This window comes from Pelodiscus sinensis, chromosome 8 (assembly GCF_049634645.1).
Source record: "Pelodiscus sinensis isolate JC-2024 chromosome 8, ASM4963464v1, whole genome shotgun sequence".
Classification (NCBI taxonomy): Eukaryota; Metazoa; Chordata; order Testudines; family Trionychidae; genus Pelodiscus; species Pelodiscus sinensis.
This window is the reverse complement of record NC_134718.1, coordinates 37,039,827-37,062,546: the sequence shown is the minus strand read 5'-3', so window position 1 is coordinate 37,062,546 and position 22,720 is coordinate 37,039,827. Positions and strand designations below refer to the sequence as shown.

Below are 22,720 nucleotides of genomic sequence, written 5' to 3'. Positions count from 1 at the left end.
CTCCAACTGACAAAGTAGAGAGCTGAGTCCTTAACATTGGGATACTTATATGCTTGAGAATTTCATTTGAAAAAACTTCATTACTTCAATTATGCAGTTTTATTCTGCAGAATCATTTGAACAATTTTTATACATACAAACTTAATATTTCAGTTATTCAGAAATTGATTCAAATGTTTCCATTTGCATCAAATTTCTGTATGAATCTGAAAAAGTGTTAAAAACACCACCAACAAATCACGTTTGGGATAGAATATACAAAACAGACTCAACAAGTTAGGTGGTATAAACGCAGCTAACATTAAAAACCATCACAGATTCTGGATTGTATACTCCCTTAATGATGACAAAAGGTCAAAATTAAGTTACCATTAAAAAAAAAAAACATAAATCAGATCACTGAAAGGCATATCCAGATTCCACTTTAAATGGTTCCATTTCTAATCCCTATGGGTGTTCAGAATTAACAATACACCCACCCTCCCCCATCAGCACTTGTGCTAAAAATAGACCACAAACTGCATCTTTTCAAATATTTGTGACTTTGTATAATTTACTTCCTATATCATCAGGACAAACTCGAGAGCACATATCATATTGAGTAATTTGTTTTTACTTAAACATGTTCAATTAGCTATAATTCAATTTTAATCATTTCAATTTATAATATTAATATTTATATTTAAGAATGTTATTCTGTTTTTATCTATTTACATTTTCATGGTTGCAGGAAGTAATGAGCATCAATAATAAGGGAATCTAGTAATTATTTAATGACAACTGATTTTGAGATTCAAAAATTAAAGCTTTAACAGTGAAAATGCAAATGGTCAACATCACATGTCGAAATAGACAAAAGTAAATTCATTAAATCAATCTAAATCTGTAGAGAGGCAAAGCAAGAAAAATACTGCTTGAAAATTTAAAATTTATCAATGAAAATATTTTTCATTGCATTAAGTACATAACAAAGAGTTTCATTATGCCCTGTGTTCATTCTGAAGAGCTGTTGGTACAGAGTTTACTGACATTTACCAATAAAAATAAAATCCTTCCGCATCTATTTATAACTTAACCAACTTCTCTCTTAAATGTTGTATACATTGTGTGGCAAGGTCAGTCCCACTCCTGGGTCCCTGACCCCTGTTCTGTCCACTATCCCACAGCTTTAGGGCTGCAGCATGACACTCACTTGCAGAGTTTTTAGCACTTGACCTTCCTGGCCCTCAGCATAAAGAATGGAGTGTTGGGCTGAAGCCCTGGGCCAGTCATGGTTGAGTAGTAAGTCCTCCTCTAGCCCCATGGGAATAGGGAGCCTTTCAACCCTCCCTGCTCAAGCTCCTCACCTCCCCCTGTAGCCTTTAGGAGGACTGGTGATTCCTCCTGTTCCGCTCCTCTGAATCTCATCACCTGGTTGTTTGCTCCTCTCCACACTCCTCCTCAGCTCTCTCTCCCCTCTTGCCCTCTCCCCTAGGGAAGGCTTTTAAAGAGGCCTTGTGGCAGCCTGATTCAGCTCACCTGGCCCTTAATTAATTTTCAGCCACCCTGTCTCAGCTGCCCTTTTAACCTTTCCTGTCACGTATCCTCCTCCCCTACTGAACACTATGGGGTTGGGCTTCTTGGGACGGCAGGCAGTGCACCCTCAACAGGCTGTTGATCTTGTCATGCTTGGTTCCAGCCCTACGTTTCACTTGAAAGTGGAAGGAACAGGAACCATTGTGTTACTAGACATTTTTGTCTTTGTTCCAGTGCATCCACTGTTGGGGAGCGTGGTCTATAACCAGGATGAATTTTTGTTCAAGTAAATATCACCACAGACTCTCCATCACCCACTTCATGGCAAGGCACTCTTTTTCCACAATAGCATAATTTCTTTCCTTTGGTAGGAGCTTTTGGCTCAGGTATAGGATGGAGGGATCTTACTCTCTGACCATTTTGGACAGCCCGGTGCCCAACCCAACTTCAGAGGCATGAAGAAAAATCTCCTTCTTGAAGTCAGGGGCTATAAGTACCGGGTCCCTACACAAGGCTGTCTTCAGGTCTGCTGCCGGGATCCAATTCGCGACTTCTGGGCCACAGGCTTTTGCTAGGTCTGTCAGGGGACATGCTCTGGAGGCAAAGTGGGGGTTAAATTTCTGATAGTACCCCACTAGCCCAAAGAATGCCTGGACCTGCTTTTTCTGAACTGGCTGGGGCCAATTCTGTATTGCCGCTACTTTATTTAGCTGAGGCCTCACTACATCCCTTCCTACAATATACCCCAGATATTTGGCTTCTGCTAGACCCATCGCACACCACACTTAGCAGGGTTTGCGGTAAGAGTGTCTAATACAGCTCCCATCTTCTCTAGGTGCATGTCCCAGTCTGGCCTGTGTATGATGACATCATCCAGATACGCTGCTGTGTATATGCGATGTGGCTGTAGTAGCTTATCCATCAGCCTTTGGAATCTCGCAGGGGCCCTGTGTAACCTGGGAGGATAGAGTCCCTTGGGTGTTGCAAAGGCTGTCTTATCCCTAGCTTCCCTGGCCAAGGGAATCTACCAGTACCCTTTGGTCAGGCCAGGGGTAGACAGAAATCGGGCCTTTCCCAACCTATCAATCAATTCATCTATACGGGGTATGGGACAGGCATCCAACTTGGACACTTTGTTCAGCTTCCTAAAATCATTACAAAATCAGAGGTTGCCATCTGGCTTAGGTACCAGGACATTGGGGCTGGACCATTGGCTGTGAGATTCTTCTATGACGCCCAGTTCCAGCATCTTCTTTACTTCCTTTTTAATCTCCTCCCGTTTTGCCTCTGGGATCTGGTAGGGCCTCACATTTACCTGTAAACCTGGGTCTGTGACAATATGATGTTCCACCTCAGTGGTTCAGCCAGGTTGAGCCAAGAATACATCCGAATGTCGGTCCAGATTTAGAACTTCCTTCTGCTGGCCTGGGGCTAGCTCTGGGGAGATCCCCACCTGCTTCTGTGGGGTTTCCTCTGGTGTCATGTTCCCCAGGGCAGCCAGTTGTACTTCCTGGTCCAGTCAGGGTTTCAACAAGTGGTAGATTTGTTTGATCTTCCGGCGACCAGGTTGTTATACCTTATAGTCTACTTCTCCTAGAACCTCAATTACTTCATAGGGTCCCTGCCACCTGGCAAGGAGTTTGCTCTCTGCTGTCGGGACTAGTACCATTACCCAATCTCCCACCTGGAACTTCCAGACTGTCGCACAGCCGTTATAGTAGCTGTGTTGGGCCTCTTCCAAGTTCTCCCTTACTACAGGGGTAGTCTGGGTGATCCTGTCCTTGGGGAGGACTTGCTGAATAATGTTGCACCCATGGTTCAGCTGTTCCTCCCAAGCCTCTTTGGCAAGGTCGAGGATACCTCGGGGGTTGCACCCGTACAATAGTTCAAATGGAGAAAATCCTGTGGTTGCCTGTGGAACCTCGCGGATGACAAACATGAAGTACGGGAGTAGGGCATCCCAGTCCTTCCAGTCCCAGCTCACCACCTTCTGGATCATGTCCCTGAAGGTACAGTTGAAGTGCTCAATGAGGCCATCTGTCTGTAGGTGATATACTGACATCCTCAGGGCTTTGAGATGGAGTAACACACACAGTTCCTTCATTAACTTGGAGACAAACAAGTATCCTGATCAGTTAAGATCTCCTTGGGTATCCCTACTCTCAAAAAGATCTGAACCAATTCCTTTGCAATTGTCTTAGAATGGGTATTTTGAAGAAACACTGCCTCTAGGTAACAGGTAGTGTAATCTATGACCACTAAGATGCTCCGGTGCCCCCGAGCTGACTTCTCTAGTGGGCCAACTAGGTCTATCACAATATGCTCAAAGGGGACCTCGATAATAGATAGGGGCACCAGAGGTGCTCTCGGGTGTGGCTGGGATCCATGCAGTTGGCACTCGGAACAGGAGGTACAATATTTCCAGACCTCCATGTACACACCAGGCCAATAGAACCTTCTTAGGATCTGATCCAATGTTTTATCAACTCCTAGGTGTCCACCAAACAAATGGCTGTGCACCAGGTCCAGCACACTTCTCCAGTGTTTCTGAGGCACCAATAGCTGTTTCACTACCAGTTCCTAGCATGGTACAATTCGGTATAGCAGATCTCTTCGAAGTATATAATATGGTCTTGGGTCCTTGCTTCTTCCTTCTACTGGGACCCCATTTACTTCCACTACTTCTTTGCGTATGTTCTGGAACGTGGGATCATTGGCCTGGTCCTGCCCAAAATTCTTGAGTGAGGCCCTTATCTGCCCAAACTCTGAGGAGTCCTCAGCCTCTTCCATCCCTGGGGGCCCTGCCGAACTGGGCCCAGCTTCAGGCTCACCGGCCTCTTGTGTCACCCCCCGTTATGTTTTACTCAGCCTCCAGTCCAACTAGAGCTGGTCTTAGTTTCTGGGCCAAGATTCGCGTGCCCAGGCTCTTGGAAGCCCTCCTTTCCTGCCTTATTTCCATGGCTTCCCAGGCTCGGAAAACAGGTTGGGAGTCAACTTTCTACCTCTCCCTCCTCTGTAGGGAATAGATTGCTAAACTCAGGGAAGTCCCGCCTGATCACGACTGGATGGGGAGCTTTGGGACAACCCTGGCTGCCACCTAGGTGCTGTTCCCCTTAATTTCTAACATCACGTGGATAACAGGGCAATAACCAATGCCCCTATGAACACAGGATATCCTTGTGCTCTTGGCCCGGCACAGCTGGTCCTGCCCTATCAGCTGTCCCAAAACCAAGGTCCCAGCACTCCCAGAGTCCACCAGTACCGTGGTCTCTATGCCATTCATCTTTACCTGCCGGGTATACTGATGCAGGGCCATCGCTACCCCTACCAGTTTTATCAAGCTGCAGGATCTCTTCAAATCCCCAAGATCACACTGCATAGGTTCCTCGATATTTGGGCATTGTGCCGCTATTTGCCCCACTTCCCCACACGCATAGCACCGATACCCTGTTCCTGGGGCTGCTGGCCCTCATCCCTTGCCCTTCCTTCCCCCAGTCCCCAAGTCCTTTCTAACCCAAAATAAGCAACCTGAACCATCCATACTTACGGACATTTTGTTTACCTATCACCAGAGTTCCCTCTAATTTTTTCCATTCATGTGTGGAATACATTTTGTTATATGCACTGAGGCATGTGAGCATATGCAACACCAGTAGGAACACAGGAAGAGCACATTTATTCCATCCTCTATCCTGTGCTGTTTTAAAAGCTATTATATAATAAGTCAAATACAAAAGTAAGTTAGGAAACAGAAGGCCTGAGATCAGGACTGCGTTCAGCCCCTTGCTTCTTAGGCTGGCAAGACATGGAATCACTGCTGGAAAAGGATGGTTGGTCCATACAGAGGAAGGACTGCTTTAATTTGTTCTTTAATGCTCTCTCCTGGCCAACACTTGGAGCATCACTGATGAAGTCCAGACTGAACCACAGAACTCCTTGGCTGTAGAAAGGATTACCATGGCATGAACTTTTGAGACAGAAGGAGACATTCTGGAGAACATCCTAAAGGATAGAAAATAAAATGTTAATGGTCCAGCCTTTCAACTTTCCTCAGACCCCAAGAGGAGAAATATTATTACTTCTGAAATTTAGCTCTTCTGATTTGTTTTATAATAGGATGGTATGAGATATATGTTTTAAAGACAGACATTTAACTTTCATTTCCCCCCTCCCATTTCCTAAAGTCCACCTTTCTCAGGCCCAGATCCCATGAAGACCTATAACATCATATTAAGAGGGATTGACATGATTGAATTTCCAAAGAAGATTGCCAAAAATGCTGCTAATTTAATTAAAAAACTATGCAGGTAAGTAACTTTTTTCAGACCGATTTGTTTCTTTATTCATAAGATAAAGATTGTTGTATTAAAAATAAACAACTTTATCATTCTTTTTATAGGGATAATCCATCAGAAAGATTAGGGAACTTGAAAAATGGAGTAAAAGATATCCAAAAGCACAAGTAAGTGTGTATCACAATTATCAATTACTTTCAAATAGAAAAATTGTTCATTCAGACACAAAATAGTTTACATAACAATTCTTTTCTAATTTGTATTTTGGATGTTGGGTTGTTTTTACACTATGGCAGTAGTTCTTTCATAATATGGGGATTATTCTATCCTTCATGTGGCACACAATGACTCTTATTTTCCATATTGCAAAATGTTATTTGTATGCAAGTTCAAGTTAAAAAATTCTTTCATTCAGAATACCACACTATCTGTTTATTTTTAACCTCCCTGTATGTGCCACCAGTTTCCAAAATCATTTTTTGTTTTTTTTTAAACTGTGCCTCTGCCCCTAGAGTTAAGATACGGATAATACAGAGCCTCTAACTCAGTGGTCCCCAAGCATTCGTGGCTGCCGGGCGCCATGGGGTGGGATCGCTCACGTGCTGGGCGTCCGGGGGCAGGGCCGCTCACACGCTGTGCTTCCAGGGGTGGGGCCACGTATGTGCCACATGCCCGTGGCAGGGGCTGCCCACGCGCCCTGCGCTGGCACTGCACATGTGCCGCGCGCCAGGGGTAGGGGCCGCCCACACGCCCAGGGCCGGCACCACGCATGTGCAACGCGCTGGGGGCGGGGCCAGCCCAGATGTTTCGGCGGGCACACATAAATGCCCCAGCGGGCACCATGGAACCCGCGGGCACCGCGTTGGGGACCACTGCTCTGATATTTCATCAACTGATTTTGATCTTCTTGGTATCAGTAGGTTAGTGATAGGTGCTGTTTCCACTCTGCTTGACATATAAATAGCCAGTAAAACAAACCATGGAGTGCCCAGCATCTGTTGGAGCAAAAGATTTTGCCTTTCTATTCTGCAATGTGGAAGTCGTTCAAGTACTTCACTGCTTCCTCCTTGCTCTAGGAGGGTAGTCCAGTAGATCAGTAGCAAGTTGTCCCCCACATCATTCCTCTATCATCTCACCTGTGCTGGCCAGTATGTGGGTGGGCGAGCCAAGAATACACACTGTCTGCTTAACTATTTGAGCAACTCCTTACTCCTATCTAATCAGACAGTGGAGGCCACACAAAAGCTATGGGGCAGTTCTGTGCTAGTCACTTATAATTTGTTCAGGCCTGCAGTCTGGAACCCACAAAAACCCTTCAAGAGATAAGAAGCTGTCGGGACAACTATAGAAAAGACTAGCTAGGTCTTACCCTGAGCAGTCAGGAGGATGTCCCCCACTGCCATTTTCCAATCATGTATCTGACAAACCCCTTCATATCACAAGATTTCTGCACATATTTTGGTTTGAATAAAGAAAAAACTACAAAGGTGTATTTCATAAAATCAACAAAAAAATGAATGTAAATCAAAGGATCTGAAGAAAGTTCCTAAAGGAATTAAAAATCTATTCTCCGCTATATTATAACACTAATGTTTTGTGTTATAGTGACATTTATACTGTCTATCTAACATCTTGATTTGTCCTAACATTATCCCCCTTCTAGATGGTTTGAGGGCTTTAACTGGGAAGGGTTAAGAAAAGGTACATTGACACCTCCCATTATACCAAGTGTAAGTACGCTTTTTACTTCTGTCTTTGCCAGTCAATCAGGAATGGTTTGCTTTGTGTAGCTTGTATAAGGTTTTAATATGCCTAGTAAAAGTAACAGCATGCAGAGAAACTTGTCTGAAGATACTTGCACTGTGATATTCTTCCCAGCAGTTGAAGTGGGGTGAGCCTATCACTACTGAGTTATTTCTCTTCTACTTTAGGTTCACTTGATTTTTTTCTCTCTCCACATTTCCTCTTCTTTGTTCTGTCTTTTTGTTTTCTTTCTTTTTGCTCTTCTGTTTTTGTGCACTTTCCTGTACATATTAATTCCTCTTCCACTCCTCTTTGTGCCTCTACTTTTTTTTAGCCATCACATCCTCTGTGAAGAACTTATAGACTAGTCAGTTATAATTAACTGGGAATAGACTCCAGAAGAAACAAGCTATAATACTTGTTAGTTTCCTTTTGCAGTTGAGTGCTCTTTGCCCACAGAACCTACAGGAAAATTGAATATTCAACTTAATCCTTTCCCCATTGTTAAATTCACTCTCTTGATGTTGCTGAAGATGAACCACCTTATTTAAATGGACTCTGCTACTTAGTTCATCAGTTTAGCACTGGTCAGGTCCCATGGGTGCCAGACTAGAGAAATGCAACTTAGAGTATTTGTGTGCATTTTTGGATACCGTTGAGGTATACTTTGATTATATGGGTGTGGTGGAGTAGTATGGAGCTCTTATTTGATGTTACATCTTTGTTTATTTTCTTGATTTGAAAAAACCACTAGGTTTTTTTTGTTTTGTTTTGTTTTGGGGTTTTGCACTACCAGATTTTTAATTACGCTAAATGCACATAAACCTCAGCATAGGCACTTTTTAATTTTTGTTATAATGTTAAAAACCTTAAATAATACCCTAGCAGTGATAGCTTTTAGATGACAGTATTGCCAAGGGACAAATGTATTTGCTCTTACTTTTCTTTAAATATCACTACAATAGTAAAAGCTTTCAAACTAGTGAGTTTTTCTACAGATAAAATATTTCAGGTTAGTGAATGATGTTGATATTGAAAGAATGGTCTTTCTAAAGATCCCAAATCAAACAAGTGATGCAAACACATGAACTGTTCATTTGGCAGGTTGCTTCTCCGACGGACACAAGCAATTTCGACAGTTTCCCTGAGGACAATGATGAACCGCCACCTGATGACAACTCAGGATGGGATATAGACTTTTAATGTATTTCTCTTACCTGCTTCTGCCTTGCTGAAGACAGCTTCCCAAGACATGGCTGCCAGCAAAACTGAAGGAATTGGGGAGGATTAGTGCTCGGGGTCACCATGATGCCTTGATTGATGCTGCTACAGTAACTACAGTGGCATTAGGACTTATTGCTTAGATGACAATAGTGCTCTTCACATGTTTTCTGTTTGAACTTATAATAGCAGTTGACATGGTGGTCCTGAAGCAAAGCCTTTTCACCAGTAAAGAAATGTGTTTTCTATCACTGCAATTATTTTGCTATGCTCTAATTATAATTTGAAAGATAATAGTGTAAGATACACTTAAAGCTAGTATTTTACAGCTAGAATTATCAGTAGGATCAAATGGTAACTATTTATGTACTATAGCTCTCTATAGTGCAGAATCTGGGGTACTCCCACACTTCAGAGTGAGTTTGTAGGGTCTTTTACTGCAGGCCAGTGTGAAAACAAAGGAGGACCACACAACTATTGGTCAATGAGTTCACGTCAAAGTAGTGTTCATGACAAGACTGAATGTTACCTTTCCTTTTTCTTTCTGACAGATTTTTTTAAGCTGATATAACAAAAGCACAACTGCTACAGATTCTGTTGAGAACTGTTAAGGCAGGTATGGGTCAGTTCTCACATATGACAGAGAACATGTAATTAGTATCTTTCTTTTTTCCTTTGGTACAGTACATATTTGCATGAAAAAAATCATAAAATTATTCATTTTACATATAAAAAATGTGCTTACATAAAGGTCCTAAAAATAGAATGACAACAACTGATCTTCTTAATTATCTATTAGAAATAAAGACTGATCTTAAAATAACACTTACCTTTTAGAACCCAAGGAAGAAAATCTAAGACCCGTAACATTCTGTATAGGTGCTATGTATGTCTTTCATCTATGACTATAAATGTTCAGCGGTCAACAAGCATTTCAGAGATATGTAGCAAGAGACATCATTTTTAATGATGCTCTAAAATCAGAAAATCCTTTAAGACTTCATATTGCATCATCTCCGCTTTTACTCTGCAGTATTTAGGAGCCAACATAGTATTCTTACTTGTTCTGCTTCTTTTAAAATATATCCATAACTAGGGCAGTTTACGGATGACTTTGGCTATATTTTTAATCACTATATTTAAAAATGTAACTAAACCAATGTTTTCAGTTAGAACACAGTATGATAACAATGAATCCTAATAGTCTATTTGCAATGGATGAGATTCTGATGGCACATCACATAAGTGGAAGATTGAGAGAGCAACACAGGTCTACTGTGTTTGTGTGAGATGTGCTAGCATATATAATTTGCAGTACACAGACACTTTAGTGATGCAATGGCTACAGCATATAGCCACTGCTATAAAAAAGAGAAAGGATACTATAGGCCTGAATTCTTCTCTCACTTCCACTGCTTTTACATCACTGACTCCAGGACATCAATGGAGGGTTCAGAAAAAGAACTATGTATGTCCATCAATGGCTATTAGTTAGGGTGGGCAGAGTTGGTGTCCATAGCTTCCGTTTGCCAGAAGCGTTGAATGGGAAACAGAGGGTTTTGTTCATTCCCTTTGGGGTACTGACATTGGTTATTGTCAGCAGACAGAAGAATGGCCGTACTGGGCCAGACAAATAATGCTTCTAGCCCGCTATCCTGAGTCACTCCTGATTTACACTGATGTGAGGGAAAAAAACTCTGTAAACTAATCATAGGTTTATTTGAGAGAATGTAAGTTTACCTCCTCACACTTATAAGAGGCATTAGTTTTCCGAACTTGCAATAGATTTTACCAGGACCTTATTATATTCATTGGAACAGCATATGATGCCACATTTGATTATATAATGTTATAGAGTCAAAAATATGTGACTTAATTTGTTGTGCTCCAACACATCATATATTGAAGCTGTTAAAAGATCAACATTTGCCTCACTTGGTACCACACAGTTATTATGGCTGTCTCCTGTTCTACATTTAGGGAAAGATTACGGTAATCCCAAGTAACAGTGTATGGTACCAGTTAGCAAATAGTTTTCTGTGATGACCACTGTACCTATCCTAATACATTAGCATATTAAATGGCATTCATGATTTTTTCAAAGCATGGGAATCTAGGCTCTGATCTTATCCCATTGAAATGGATGGGCATTTCTCTATTAACTTTAAGAGGAACAGGTCCCTAGTGAAGATTTTGTGGGTTTTTTATCTTTACCTGTAAATATAGGGGAAGCAAATAGTAGGGGATTTATCAGTAACAGAATGTCGCCCATGAATACATTTTAGTAGGTTTTCATAGTCATAAAGGACATCCATAGATTTTGCACCAACATCATGTCTACAATTTGCCAGCAGACTGGAAAGCCTCATTTACTGTAAGACTGTGTAACTAGTCTATATCATTTATTTTTACAGTTATGTACAGTAGGACATCAGCAGCACCACATAATTGCAGGTCATTTATGTTACTCATTAATCATGTGTGGCATTGTATTAATATTTAAATATGCTGAAGCAATCATTTAAAAACAACATCTACTGGGAACTACTTGTATACAACAAGTATAACACCTACTTAGTATTTTAAATCCATACGTTAAATGTTTAAAATTGTCTGAACGCAGACAGTAGATATTAGGGCTAAAACAATCACATAGTCATCTTAGTTAAAAAAAAAATGTACAGGCAGTCCCCAGGTTACGTACAAGCTAAGAACAAACCTACAGTCCCTAAGTTGAATCTGTATGTAAGTCGGAACTGGCATCCAGAACAGCCGCTGCTGAAACTCATCAGTTTCAACAGCGGCTGAATCTAGACACCAGTTCCGATTTACATACAGATTCAACTTAAGAACCCCAGGCGTCCCCAAGTCAGCTGCTGCTGAAACTGATCAGCAGCTGATTTCAGGAAGCCTGGGACAGAGCAACTCTGCCTCGGGCTTCCTGTAGTCAGCCGCTGGTCAGTTTCAGCAGCCTGGGGCAGAGCAGCTCGGGTGCTGCTGGGTTGGTCCAGTAGCGCGGCCGCTCCTCGGCACTACTGGACCAACCCAGCAGCACCCCAGCTGCTCTGCCCCAGGCGTCCTGATTCAGCGGCTGAATCAGGACTCCTGGGGCAGAGCAGCTGGGGTGCTGCCGGGTTGGTCCAGTAGCGCCAAGGAGCGGTGCTGCGGGACCAACCGGCAGCGCCCCACCTGCTCTACCACAGGCCCTGGGCTTTGCTCCACATCTCCCTGGTCTGCTGGGGGGGGGGGGGCACTAGCTGCGTCCCCCCCCAGCAGACCAGGGAGACGCGGAGCAAAGCGGCGGAGGACCCGGGCCGGACCGCGGCGCTGATCTGGAAGCGCCGCGGTCCGGCCCGGGTCCTCCGCCGCTTTGCTCCACGTCTCCCTGGTCTGCTGGCTCCTCCAGCAGACCAGGGAGATGGGGAGCAGCTTTTCTCGCCCCGGAGGAGGCGGGAAGCGGGACCAGGCGTCCCGCCGCTCCAGTCCTCCGGGGCGAGAAAATCCCCGTTCGTAACTGCGGATCCAACATAAGTCGGATCCGCGTAACTCGGGGACTGCCTGTACTCACCTTATTTCTGCATTAAAGCTGGATTTCTCCCTGCCCCATTGTCTGACATGGAGTCATGTGGCTACACTGGACTGTGAAACTTGTTTAATTTGTTAACTTACTTTCTTGTTATACATAAGAACATGAAGAAGCGAAGTCTGTCATCAATCTCCATTCTAAATAGTTGAATCCAAAAGTATTCATACCATAATAACTATCAGTAACAAACTGAAGAATCACCAAGAAAAATGAGCATCATAGTAATTTTTGGGTGAACTGAAAACATTACTAGAACAAAGTTTGATAACAAGCTTATCATGAATTACTTTTATTTGTTCCTACCAGTTTTGTTCTTGTACCACATACATGATTTAGATATCATTGTGATAGTGTATTAATACAAATTTATTTTGCTAAATCTTTATTCAATTTTAATCTTCTTTACCAAGTATATTTTAAATAACTTAAATTATATGTATATGAATAAACCCCTTTGTTTATAATTAATATATTTGATTTACAGCTATACATTCACAATAATTAATTTCCACTTTTTTATGCCTCCTTTATAATCTATGAAAAGATGATGTATTTACATAAGGAGAAATCAGCTACCATATTTAAAACAAGTGTGTTAGCATTGGGTTCATAAGATAAAGATTATCTGTAGCTCATTACACTGCTATGTTATTCATTAAAAAAAACCTCTTATTTAACAATAGGACCATACGCAAATATTTATGTAAATAGATATTTTCGTGTTGATATTTTGTGGTACTCACATAACTTTTTATTTAGTGTTCCATGGCATTATTACTTCATTTTTCTTATTTGTAATGTAATGTTTTAGATCAAAGTAGACTTGAATTAATGTCATAATTGTCAGTATTATTGAACTTTGTCAACTGTACTCTCATTCATCTGTCCCATAGTTTAGAACATGATCTAGCTATTTGGCATTGTTGCAAGTGCCTTAAATTCATGGCATCCTATAAAAATACAAATTTGGTGTTATGCTGCATGACAAAGACAAACACACCTCAAAATGTTGTCCTTTCTTAGCTTGCTACGTTTTACAGTTCTTTCTGCTAACAATTTATAAGCCTTTATTATATAATATTGATGAATTACAGAAATGATGAAGTTGTTCTCTTATTTCTGTTAAATGTATCAGAGCTGTGAATCTGTTAATGAGATACAGCGTCATTTCTGTGAAATGTATAAATGTATGTGCAGGTCAAATTAATATATGACATACTATCAGTCTGTATACAGGTATTCCTGTTTTGCTAAGCTGTGCAGATTTAAAAAACTATAGTGCAGTAAAGTTCTAACATATCATATTTTATAAACTCCATTAGAAATGTTCCATGCAGATAAATGATTAGCAATTAACTATGATTTACACCAAACAAAATCACATGTCAATGTGAAACCAATGACTACAAAAGAAATACCTTGTTGCACCACTCAACAAAACAGGATCAGTGCTTTATATGAGCTCTTGTATATGCAAATCATTTCTGAGGCAAGCTCTCAACACCTAGAAAGCTAAATATTGAAAGTGTGTTATTAGTTCTCTTCTTCCGTATCTGTCTACTACACAAACAGACGAAGCACTGAGACTTTGACAATTTCTCAAATGTTTCAGGCTTTACTAGCAAAGGGAAATTTCATTCAGAGTTGCCTACCATACTTACCCCAATGTATGCTATTTTTACACTTTTTTTTATCTTTATGGCTATAATTCTTTGGTTTTCTTCTTACAATGGCTTCTACATGAAAGAGTTTTTTGTTTGTCAAAATACAATGTCTGTCATCAAATGGTCATTGACCAGATGCACTCTTTTGATGTAGATTTAAGAACTTTTTTTCATAAACTTAACTGCTTTTGTTTTGCTCTGTATTTTCCCTGCAGCTGTAATTGCCGAGTGCCTGTTGTATACTTTATAGAGTTGAAATAAAAATAATTACTTTTGAACACTGTTTTGATATATTCAATGTCAAATTTCTAATTTTATACAAGTTGTACTTCAAATCAAAATGTAGTCATATTTTATTTTATGATGATACGCACTGACACAATCTAATAATTGTTAGAGAGGACTTCTAGAGTGAGTACTCTTCTAGCATTAATGCAGTCATGTCCTTATTTAAAGTATGTACAAGGTGACCAGTCTGAAGAGGTGAGATTGCCATGGTGACAGATATGTTAGATGGCATATTTGAATATATTTATGGTATCATCTATTTGTGTGTGTACAATTATGAGCAACTGTAAAAGAATTGACATATTATGTAGACAGTGAAACACACATATAAAAATAAATGTTACATGCATACTGAAAACAAATACACTTCCAAGAGAAGTAAACTGAATCCCAAAGGATACTGTTTGGCCATAAATAGTATGCATATTAGGTAAATGAAAATAAATTGATGAGGATAAAACAGAAAGTAGTCTGTTATGACTGTCCCTTAAGGAGCATGTCTAGGGTTAGTGACTATGGACAATATGCCATGGAAAGTGTGGATTACTTCAAACCTAAAGCCAACCCTGTAATGTAGATTTCAGCTTTGTAAATAAAATATCCCATTAATTCTTCAACACTTTGGCAGAAGGGCTGGGACTACAGGTTTTAGGGATACAGCAGCATCCGCTGGTGAGAAATGGTTACCATAATATAGAGGATTTACAATTTTATCCAATGGCTTCCATCAACCACACTTTAAAAACTATTCTAATGCCACTATGCTCAGGATATGAGAAATTACTGCCTGATCTCCTCATCTCTGGTAGCAAATGTGGATCTTGCAAAGTAGCAAACTTAGGGCTTGAGTTCATGTGCTAAAAGTAAAATGTGTTCAATAGCCTCATCTAAAAAAGTGGGTTTTTCCCACAAAAGCTCATGGTACTATACTACATGGTTTTCTAAGTTTCAGAAGTAAAATAAATTATCAGTAAGAAAATCTATTCTCTTATTTTCACACACATTAATTATCAATCCCCCAAATGCAAGTGCTTTTCTACTCTCGTCTACAATCTGCTGATAGAAGGAAAAAAAGGATCAGCGAGAAAAATTCACTCTGGATGGCAGACACAACTATCCCATGAGGAATATTTATAAAAAGTGTTTTTTCACTACCTAGAGCCTTTTTCCCTAAGGAAAATAATCATTACATGAAGCTTTATGAAAAAAAAAAACCTATGTACCAAGGGTCCTGAGCTTTCATATCACTAGAGATATTCTGCAAAGTTACTTACTATCCTCAAGTCACCATGAATAGAGTCAGGAGAAACCATGTGCAGTACTATTCTGAGGAACGGAGCCACAATTACAAGATCCATAACATTATTGTGGCTATCATCAAGACAGAGTTTAAGGATTATAGCATAAAATAGTAAGTACATAAATCTCCAGTTGCTCCACTCTAGCCCTTGTGGTTCTCAAGTTCTATGCTAGATTCTTTCTCTTTCTTTGCCAGTGACATAAATTATGGTAATAAAGTCTTCCTGTTACTCAGGATCTCTCAATCCCAATGCCTATCATCTAGCAACTAGACAAGGACAACACAAAAAGGGTTCTATGTAACCAGTTAAAATATTTTTGCCTCATTTTTATTTTCAAAACTATTTTCATGCTGATGATAGTTTCAGCAGTCCAGTTTATTATAGCTGTTTGCCAGGCTTCCCCTGCAAAATTATCAGATTTAGCTATCTTATTTTTCCTTTAGTCCCCCTTCTTTCTATTGGGTAGAAATAGATTAATATTTCTGGTTAATATTTTAAGATCCTGCCTCTCTATTTCAAATGCTTTGAAGGTGTACTGTTAAATAGAGAGCTAATACTCATATTTTGCATTGAGCCTGTGAAACGATTTTTTGCTTTCTCTCAAATTAACCAGTCCCTAATGCTGGACCAGCCTTAAATGTTGAGCTAAGATTACTTGAGGTGACTGTTGGAACTCTACCTCAAACTTAATTACTTTTCCACATATAGGGTAGGGTTTTTAAAAGTATTTTTGAAAATCCCATGCGCTGTTTTGGGTAGGTCTCTTCAAATCTCTCCTTCAGTCCCCTCTCCCCTTGCTACTGAAATAGCCTCAAAAACTAACTAATCTTTAGGAGTGAAAAGAACAACATGCTGGCCTCTATTTGAAACTTGTGTTATTGCCACAAGAAAAACTAAGAGGAAGGCTGACATTCTCCTTTACATGTGTTTTAGAAGTAATCCAAACTCTTCGTGATAAACTTAAAAAACAACAAATGGTCTGGTAGCACTTTATAGATTAATAACACATGGAGATGGTATCATGAGCTTTCATGGGCACAGGTCATCTGAAGAAAGCTCATGATACCATCTACATGTTTTGTTAAAGTGCTACCAGACCATTTGTTGTTTTTTTAAGTTTATCCAGTACAGACTAACTTGGCTATCCCCTGAAGCTTCTTAGTCAGGGGTGGGGGGAGAGAGAGGCAGGGACTCTCTACCATGCACAAACAACAGAAAAAAGTGCTTGAACACTCAGGGATATCTAAGAAGTCAGCAGAAGCAACCCTCCCCGTGACCCAACAGTCTCTTTCACCAAAGCATTCATCCACATGTAGAGCACGTGGGGCCTAGACAATGGCTTGGCTATATGTTTAGAGACCGTGCCAACTTGATCCCATCCCTCTCCCCTCATAAAGAAAATGGAAACCAGTAAAGGCAGATTGGCAGACTTATCACCTGCCCTAATACTGAAGTGTAATTATGGTCTGAAAAAAAAAAGCCTTACTTCCCCACTTCAAAAATAATCTGTTGGTTATCCCTCACATAGTGATCGGTTTCTAGTCTTTAGTCTGTTGTTTCAAATCCATTCACAGAAGGCTTTGCAGACACCTTATCAGCCTTAATTGTGACACCACTTAACACGTCTAAAAAATAATCTTCCCACACTAACAAGACCAAAGTCAATCACGAGCCATGCTTCAACATACCGTCCTGCTCGCAACTATGCCGTGCCCGCATCCCAGAGTCCTGACCTTCCACTAGCATGCTGTTGGTGTCCAGAGCAGGGCGAGTTCACTATTTATGCATATACGTTTTTATTATTAAAACGTTTCAGGGCTGCAGCGAAAGGCGGGTCCCACGCGTTGAATGAGCTTTTCATTTGCACTTTAAAAGTGACGTATGAGCATGTATAGTTTGTGCCGCTTTCACCTGCGGGTCTTCCCCAGAAACCCCGGGGGGTTCCGCAAGCTGACGCTAAACGCCCACACGAGGGCGCCGAGAGCGTTACTGTTTAGTCCCCGCGCCAGCAGGCTGCAGTCCCCAAGAAACGCTTCACACCGAGCCGCCCTCCCAGCCCAGGCAGGCAGAGGGACTGACCCTGCAACCCAGCAGCGAGCCGTGCACTGGCGTGTGACCGGCTTTGCGGCCGGGCAGACGCTGCCCCGAGGCTGTGCTGAGCACAGTGTCTGCGCAAAGCCCGAGCGAAAGGACTGCTCAGGGCCTCGCCATTGAGGCGCACAGCTGATTAAAATAAGGTCCCCGGCGCCTTTGATGTGCGCTCATCAAAGCGAGCCAGTCGGCTAGCTTCGCTTGACGCGCAGAGTAAACACAGCCCCGGCCCCAGAGACGGCGCTGAGCCCCGTTGTGCGGGGAGCCCGGCAAGCCAAGTCCAGCGAGAGCTGCGAACCAGCCCCACCAGTGGGCTCGACTAGCTGGCGTCCAGCTCACAGCGAGGACACTGAGGGGAGGGGTGTCACTTCGCCTTGCCCATCGCCCGGACGCCGCGCCATAGGGGTGGGGGCTGCAATAGGATGTGTGTAACGTGCAGGCTGGCACGGCGCCGCCGTAGTAACGACGCGCGAGTGAGGTGATTAGCCGGGCGTGTCACTGAAGTCCAAGCCCAAGGCCGGCACTGGCCCGTACCGCAGGGAAATCCTGCTTTGAGAGCAGCAGCGGCGGCGACACCTGCCTTCAGTGTGTGAGCGCGCGCAGCCAAGGGCGGGAATAAAGGACTCGAGGATTAAAGCGATACCTGTGTGGTCTTGGGAATTGATTGTGTCAGACCTTAAAGGTTCCCGCTGAGCGCACAGTGCTGCGTAGTACAGTAGCTGAGTCCTGTAGTAGGAGTCCACTTCACCCACACAGCCGTCAGCCTCATCTTTTCACACCTCAGCACCCTGGCTTCCCTAGGCGCTCCCTTATAAAAGAATCCTTACTCTGCCCATAGAGCCAGTTAGACACCACACTCCAGAGATGTGAAGAGACGCGTTGTGTATGCAACACGTGTCCCTTTCGTCTTGTTGGCCCAATAAATGGTACCACCGACCTCACCCGCCTTATCTCTCTGAGAGCCTGGCACCCACAGCTATAGCACTTGAGCGCCGTAACTCGTCAAACGTGACTCCCCCTGTTCAAACAGAGTTTCTTCCGAAGGGAAAAGCCTTAATATGCTATTCTAAGCTTCTGTGTATTTCCTGTCATCCGAGATAAAATTGCTTGGAAAGTTTAAGAGGACAAGGCCCGATCCTGCCTCTAATCAGAGCAGTAACTCTAGAGGAGTGAACTGTTCCTTTGAAGTCAATGTGCGAGAAAAGGCTACAACTCTAGACCATTGATTGTATATGCCGCCGTGGGATGGTACAATGTGTTTTGAAAGCCCCAAACAGCATTACTAGCTCTATTAAGAAGGGAAATAGCGTCCTTTGGTACCTCAAAGCCTGCCTGGCAGGTGGAAAGCTTACAGTTTGGGCATCTTAAATGTGCAGTCCCCCCGCACTCCTCCCCCGCACTGTTCCCTCCCCTGCCCCAGAGGCGGCAGGCTCGCCCAAGAAATATTGTTATGAAATTTTGAATAAATCGTAGTAACCTCATACGAGCACTTGCTGCTGCGGTTATTTAACATCCGGCTAGAGCGGGAGAGTAGCACGAGTCAAGTGCCCTTCCCCATCCATGAGGGATGCTAAGGCACCTCCTCACAGCAAAAGATTATTTTGTAACTGCATCCCTTTGCATTGTGGACTCAGAGTCACCCTGTAAATTATGTCCTAAAGTTATGAAATTATGAAAGTGCTACCCAGCAGTGCCTTCTTTACCTACAGTCAAGAGGACCGGCAGCTGGGCCTTATCACAAGGTGTTAATCAAACTCGATTTGTTTACAAGTCTTAGACGGGTAGCCGTGTTAGATGATATTATATAGTGCCACAGGGTTACTGATTGTTTTTAAAGTTACAAACTATCTATATCTAAATATAATCATGAGCTTTCATTGGGCAAAACCCACTTCTGAGGCTCAAGTTCATCTGAAAAAGTAGGTTTTGCCCACGAAAGCTCATGATAATATATATATTTGTTAGTCTCTAAAGGTGCCACGGGACTACTCTTGCTTTTAGATTTGTTTTAAAGGGCTATTTAAAAGGCTATTTGACCCGATAATATTAATTTGTCAAACTAGTTAAACATACAACGGAGATCAAAGGCTAGTGCAGCGCCAGGATGCCGAAAACAGTGTGTCTCATTATAAGGAGGGGGCAAATGCTGCCAGTTGAGAAAAACATTTGAATAAAGTTACAACAAACTTCTTTATATGGGGACCAGACTTCTTCAGATTCTATTTCGCTTGTCTACATTTGTACAGGCTAACCCATCCTTGCGCTAATTTGCAACTGACAGATGCCAGGCCCCCTCTAAATATCCCATCAAAGGGTAATTAGAAAGCGTCGCCTTCATTCTTACGCATCGTTTGATGTGGAAATGAGGCGTGTATTGTTTTGTTCCAAGATTATTTACAGCGAAAAACGCCGGCTCAAACAGTACCCTCGGGGAACACGACTGAGCCCCGTTAAATTGCTACGTAACAGAGCCGCGCAATGTTCGGCTTCCCAGCTCCCCCTTTCCCCAATACACAAACGCCCACGCTGTGCCGAGGGGGGGGGGACTGGAAACGTGGATTGGGCAGCTGATAGCGGCCCAGATACGGCTAGCGGCCCCAGGAAAGGCGGGGTACGGCGCTGTGACACAACACGGGCTGAAAGGAGGGCTTTGGCTCACAATTGTGTATGCGATTCCCACAGAGCGGGCCGCCCTGGTGCTTGCAGCCCAGCTCAGCGGGAGACGCCGCTCTGAGCTCGCAGCAGCCGACTGGGAATTCATTGATAATTGCCACGCCGGCGATTGCGAAATCCCTATCTTGGGACTCGGCCAATGAAAGAGCCTTTGTGGGGGGCAGCAGCGCAACCCCCCGCGGGGCTCGCTTTGAAGTCCCAGGCTGGCCTGTGGCGCCCTGCCTCCACCCCGTGGGGGCGGGACCGAGCCCCAGCCCCAAGTGTATAAAGGCAGCACTAGCCAGGTAGGTAGCTCCCAGTGGCGGGTAGCTGTGCGGGACTTCTCTCCGCACCACGCAGGGCTTGTTGGCTCCAGCGGCGCCCTGCCCATCAGGAGTGGAGCTACCGCGGGGGGGACCCTTACCTCGTGCGAGACGGATCCGCGCCCGCGTTGGGATGCTGCTGCTTCTGTGCGCGGAGGGCGCTGCCCGCCTGTGCGTGGCGCTGGCGGCCGCTCTGTGCTGCTCCGCCTGGGCCGGTGCCGCGTTCGGCCCCAGCCTCAACTCCAACGCCATCAAGAGCCTGCCGCCAGGCGGCGCCACCGGACCAGCGGGCTCCTCCGGCAGTGCCGCGCCCGCGGACCCGGTCCTGCTCGAGGAGGGTAACAAGCACCAGCCCGTCGAGCCCCATCAGGTACGTGCCCTCCCCGTGAGCGGGGCGCCAGGGGCTCGCCTGGCCCCCGGCTCACTGGGCTCTGTCTCCCCTGCAGCCTTACACGTGCTCGGAAGACGAGGACTGCGCCCCGGACGAGTTCTGCTCCAGCGCTCCGCGCGGGGCCAGTCCCGCAACCGCTCTCTGCCTGGCCTGCAGGAAACGCCGGAAGCGCTGCCTGCGCCACGCCATGTGCTGCCCGGGCAACTACTGCAACAACGGTGAGGAGCGGGCCCGGCCGCAGGTGCAATGGTTGGACTCGGAGGGGATCCCGGGCGCGGGTGTCTGTGCGGTCCCTGACCCAGGCTGTGCTGACTCCTGCCCTGTTTGCCCTCGCAGGGATGTGCGTGCCCACGGAGCAAGGCCACTTCAACCCCGGGGAGATGGAGGAGACCATCATCGAGAGCGACCATAGCATTCCAGACCTGCATCCCAAAAGGACCACATCGTCTTCCCGGCTACCCCACCTGAAAGGTAAGGTGGCTCCTACAATGCACGTGTAACTAAGGGGGGCGGGTGGGAGTAGTTCTTCCCCTTCTCCCGCAAAGTACTAACCTCATCTTAAAGGGGTTTTAACTGAGGCACAGCCCAACCCCTTAAATACCATCCTGAGGAAGCAGTGAGGCTAAAGGCAGGGATCCAGCTGCTAGTTAGTCTGCAGCTCTCCCTTGCTCAGCTTTCTGACAAGCCCTCTAGACAGTCTGTCACTGTCCTGCAGTTGTTAAAGTTGCTTCTGTTTAGGTCTCCTGCACTCCAGACAACTGACCACAGACTTTTAATCACTTTTTTCCCTTTCCAAGGTCAGGAAAGTACCACCTGCCTCCGCTCTTCTGACTGTGCTGCTGGATTGTGCTGTGCTCGTCACTTCTGGTCCAAAATCTGTAAACCTGTCCTTAAGGAAGGCCAAGTATGCACCAGACACAGAAGGAAAGGCGCTCATGGCCTGGAGCTTTTCCAGCGTTGCTACTGTGGAGAAGGTCTGTCCTGCCGGCTACAAAGAGATTATGCAACCACCAACTCTTCCAGACTGCATACCTGCCAAAGACATTAAACACCACTCCTCACTGTGATGGACTTGGGAGAGGTTCTCTGGGCTCAGTGCATTGTTTGTTTTGGCAGCTCCACTCTAAGGATGTACAGATTCAGAGGTTACACTAAGTATTCTGCTATTTCCTCTTCCTAGAGCTGGAGTATGAGGCTTGTTTCTTTAGGAAACTACTTTGTGACTAATTGCAGTAAATTACTGTGTTGTAAATATTCAAATGCGGCGCTTGCTTGTACATATTCTAGAATTTTAATTTTTCTGAAGGTGCTGCATGATCTCTAGTCTGTTAGTGACACATCTTGTACACACTGATTTTATATCTGCCTGAATCTATGAATTGTCCATGTGAAAGTGAAATAAATAGGATTTTTTTTCTAAAGCTGATATTTACTGAAACTTCTCCCTACCAGTAATCTAAATGAAGGCCAATCTGAATTCAAGCTTAAATTATACTAATAGCTTGCTAGCTCTACACCTTGATGTTATCCATGGATATACACTTATCATTTGTTTCTGACATGCATGTGAACTGCGATGATCCCTCTTTACTTTAGACCTCTTCCCATGCAGATCCCGGAGTTGATTAAATATGAATGGGGAGGTTCCTT

The 22,720-nt window shown here is 43.7% G+C and overlaps 2 protein-coding genes and 1 long non-coding RNA gene across 9 annotated transcripts in view; 2 read left to right on the top strand and 1 right to left on the bottom strand.

Moving 5' to 3' along the window:
• PRKG1 (protein kinase cGMP-dependent 1) overlaps positions 1–11,540 on the top strand; it is a 1,023,509-nt gene extending 1,011,969 nt beyond the window's left edge. For 5 of the 7 annotated variants that reach the window (XM_075935048.1, XM_075935046.1, XM_075935049.1 and 2 more), the window contains 4 exons: positions 5,700–5,822; positions 5,915–5,977; positions 7,474–7,540; positions 8,658–11,539. In XM_075935048.1, coding sequence (XP_075791163.1) covers positions 5,700–5,822; positions 5,915–5,977; positions 7,474–7,540; positions 8,658–8,756 — 352 coding nt within the window. In that variant the 3' untranslated portion in view covers positions 8,757–11,539. Of the gene's footprint in view, positions 1–5,699; positions 5,823–5,914; positions 5,978–7,473; positions 7,541–8,657 lie in introns of all 7 variants that reach the window. The other 2 variants (XM_075935047.1, XM_075935052.1) reach the window with 1 other exon arrangement.
• On the bottom strand, positions 5,175–20,919 carry LOC142830406 (uncharacterized). Its single transcript, XR_012905619.1, has 2 exons — positions 20,781–20,919; positions 5,175–5,517 (listed from the first exon to the last, which is right to left on the bottom strand). It is a non-coding gene; the product is annotated as an uncharacterized LOC142830406 (long non-coding RNA).
• Positions 20,813–22,491, top strand: DKK1 (dickkopf Wnt signaling pathway inhibitor 1). The gene is made up of 4 exons (XM_075935056.1): positions 20,813–21,049; positions 21,126–21,288; positions 21,407–21,541; positions 21,868–22,491. The coding sequence occupies exons 1-4, from the start codon at positions 20,813–20,815 to the stop codon at positions 22,116–22,118; spliced, it is 786 nt and encodes a 261-aa protein (XP_075791171.1). The 3' UTR covers positions 22,119–22,491.
• Positions 22,492–22,720: the final 229 nt, after the last annotated feature.

Bases quoted from the DNA above. Each gene is read 5' to 3' on its own strand.
- DKK1 (XM_075935056.1), top strand. From the start codon at position 20,813: ATGCTGCTGCTTCTGTGCGCGGAGGGCGCTGCCCGCCTGTGCGTGGCG. The intron at 21,050-21,125 runs GTACGTGCCCTC...TCTCCCCTGCAG, and splicing joins AGCCCGTCGAGCCCCATCAG to CCTTACACGTGCTCGGAAGA. The intron at 21,542-21,867 runs GTAAGGTGGCTC...TCCCTTTCCAAG, and splicing joins CCGGCTACCCCACCTGAAAG to GTCAGGAAAGTACCACCTGC.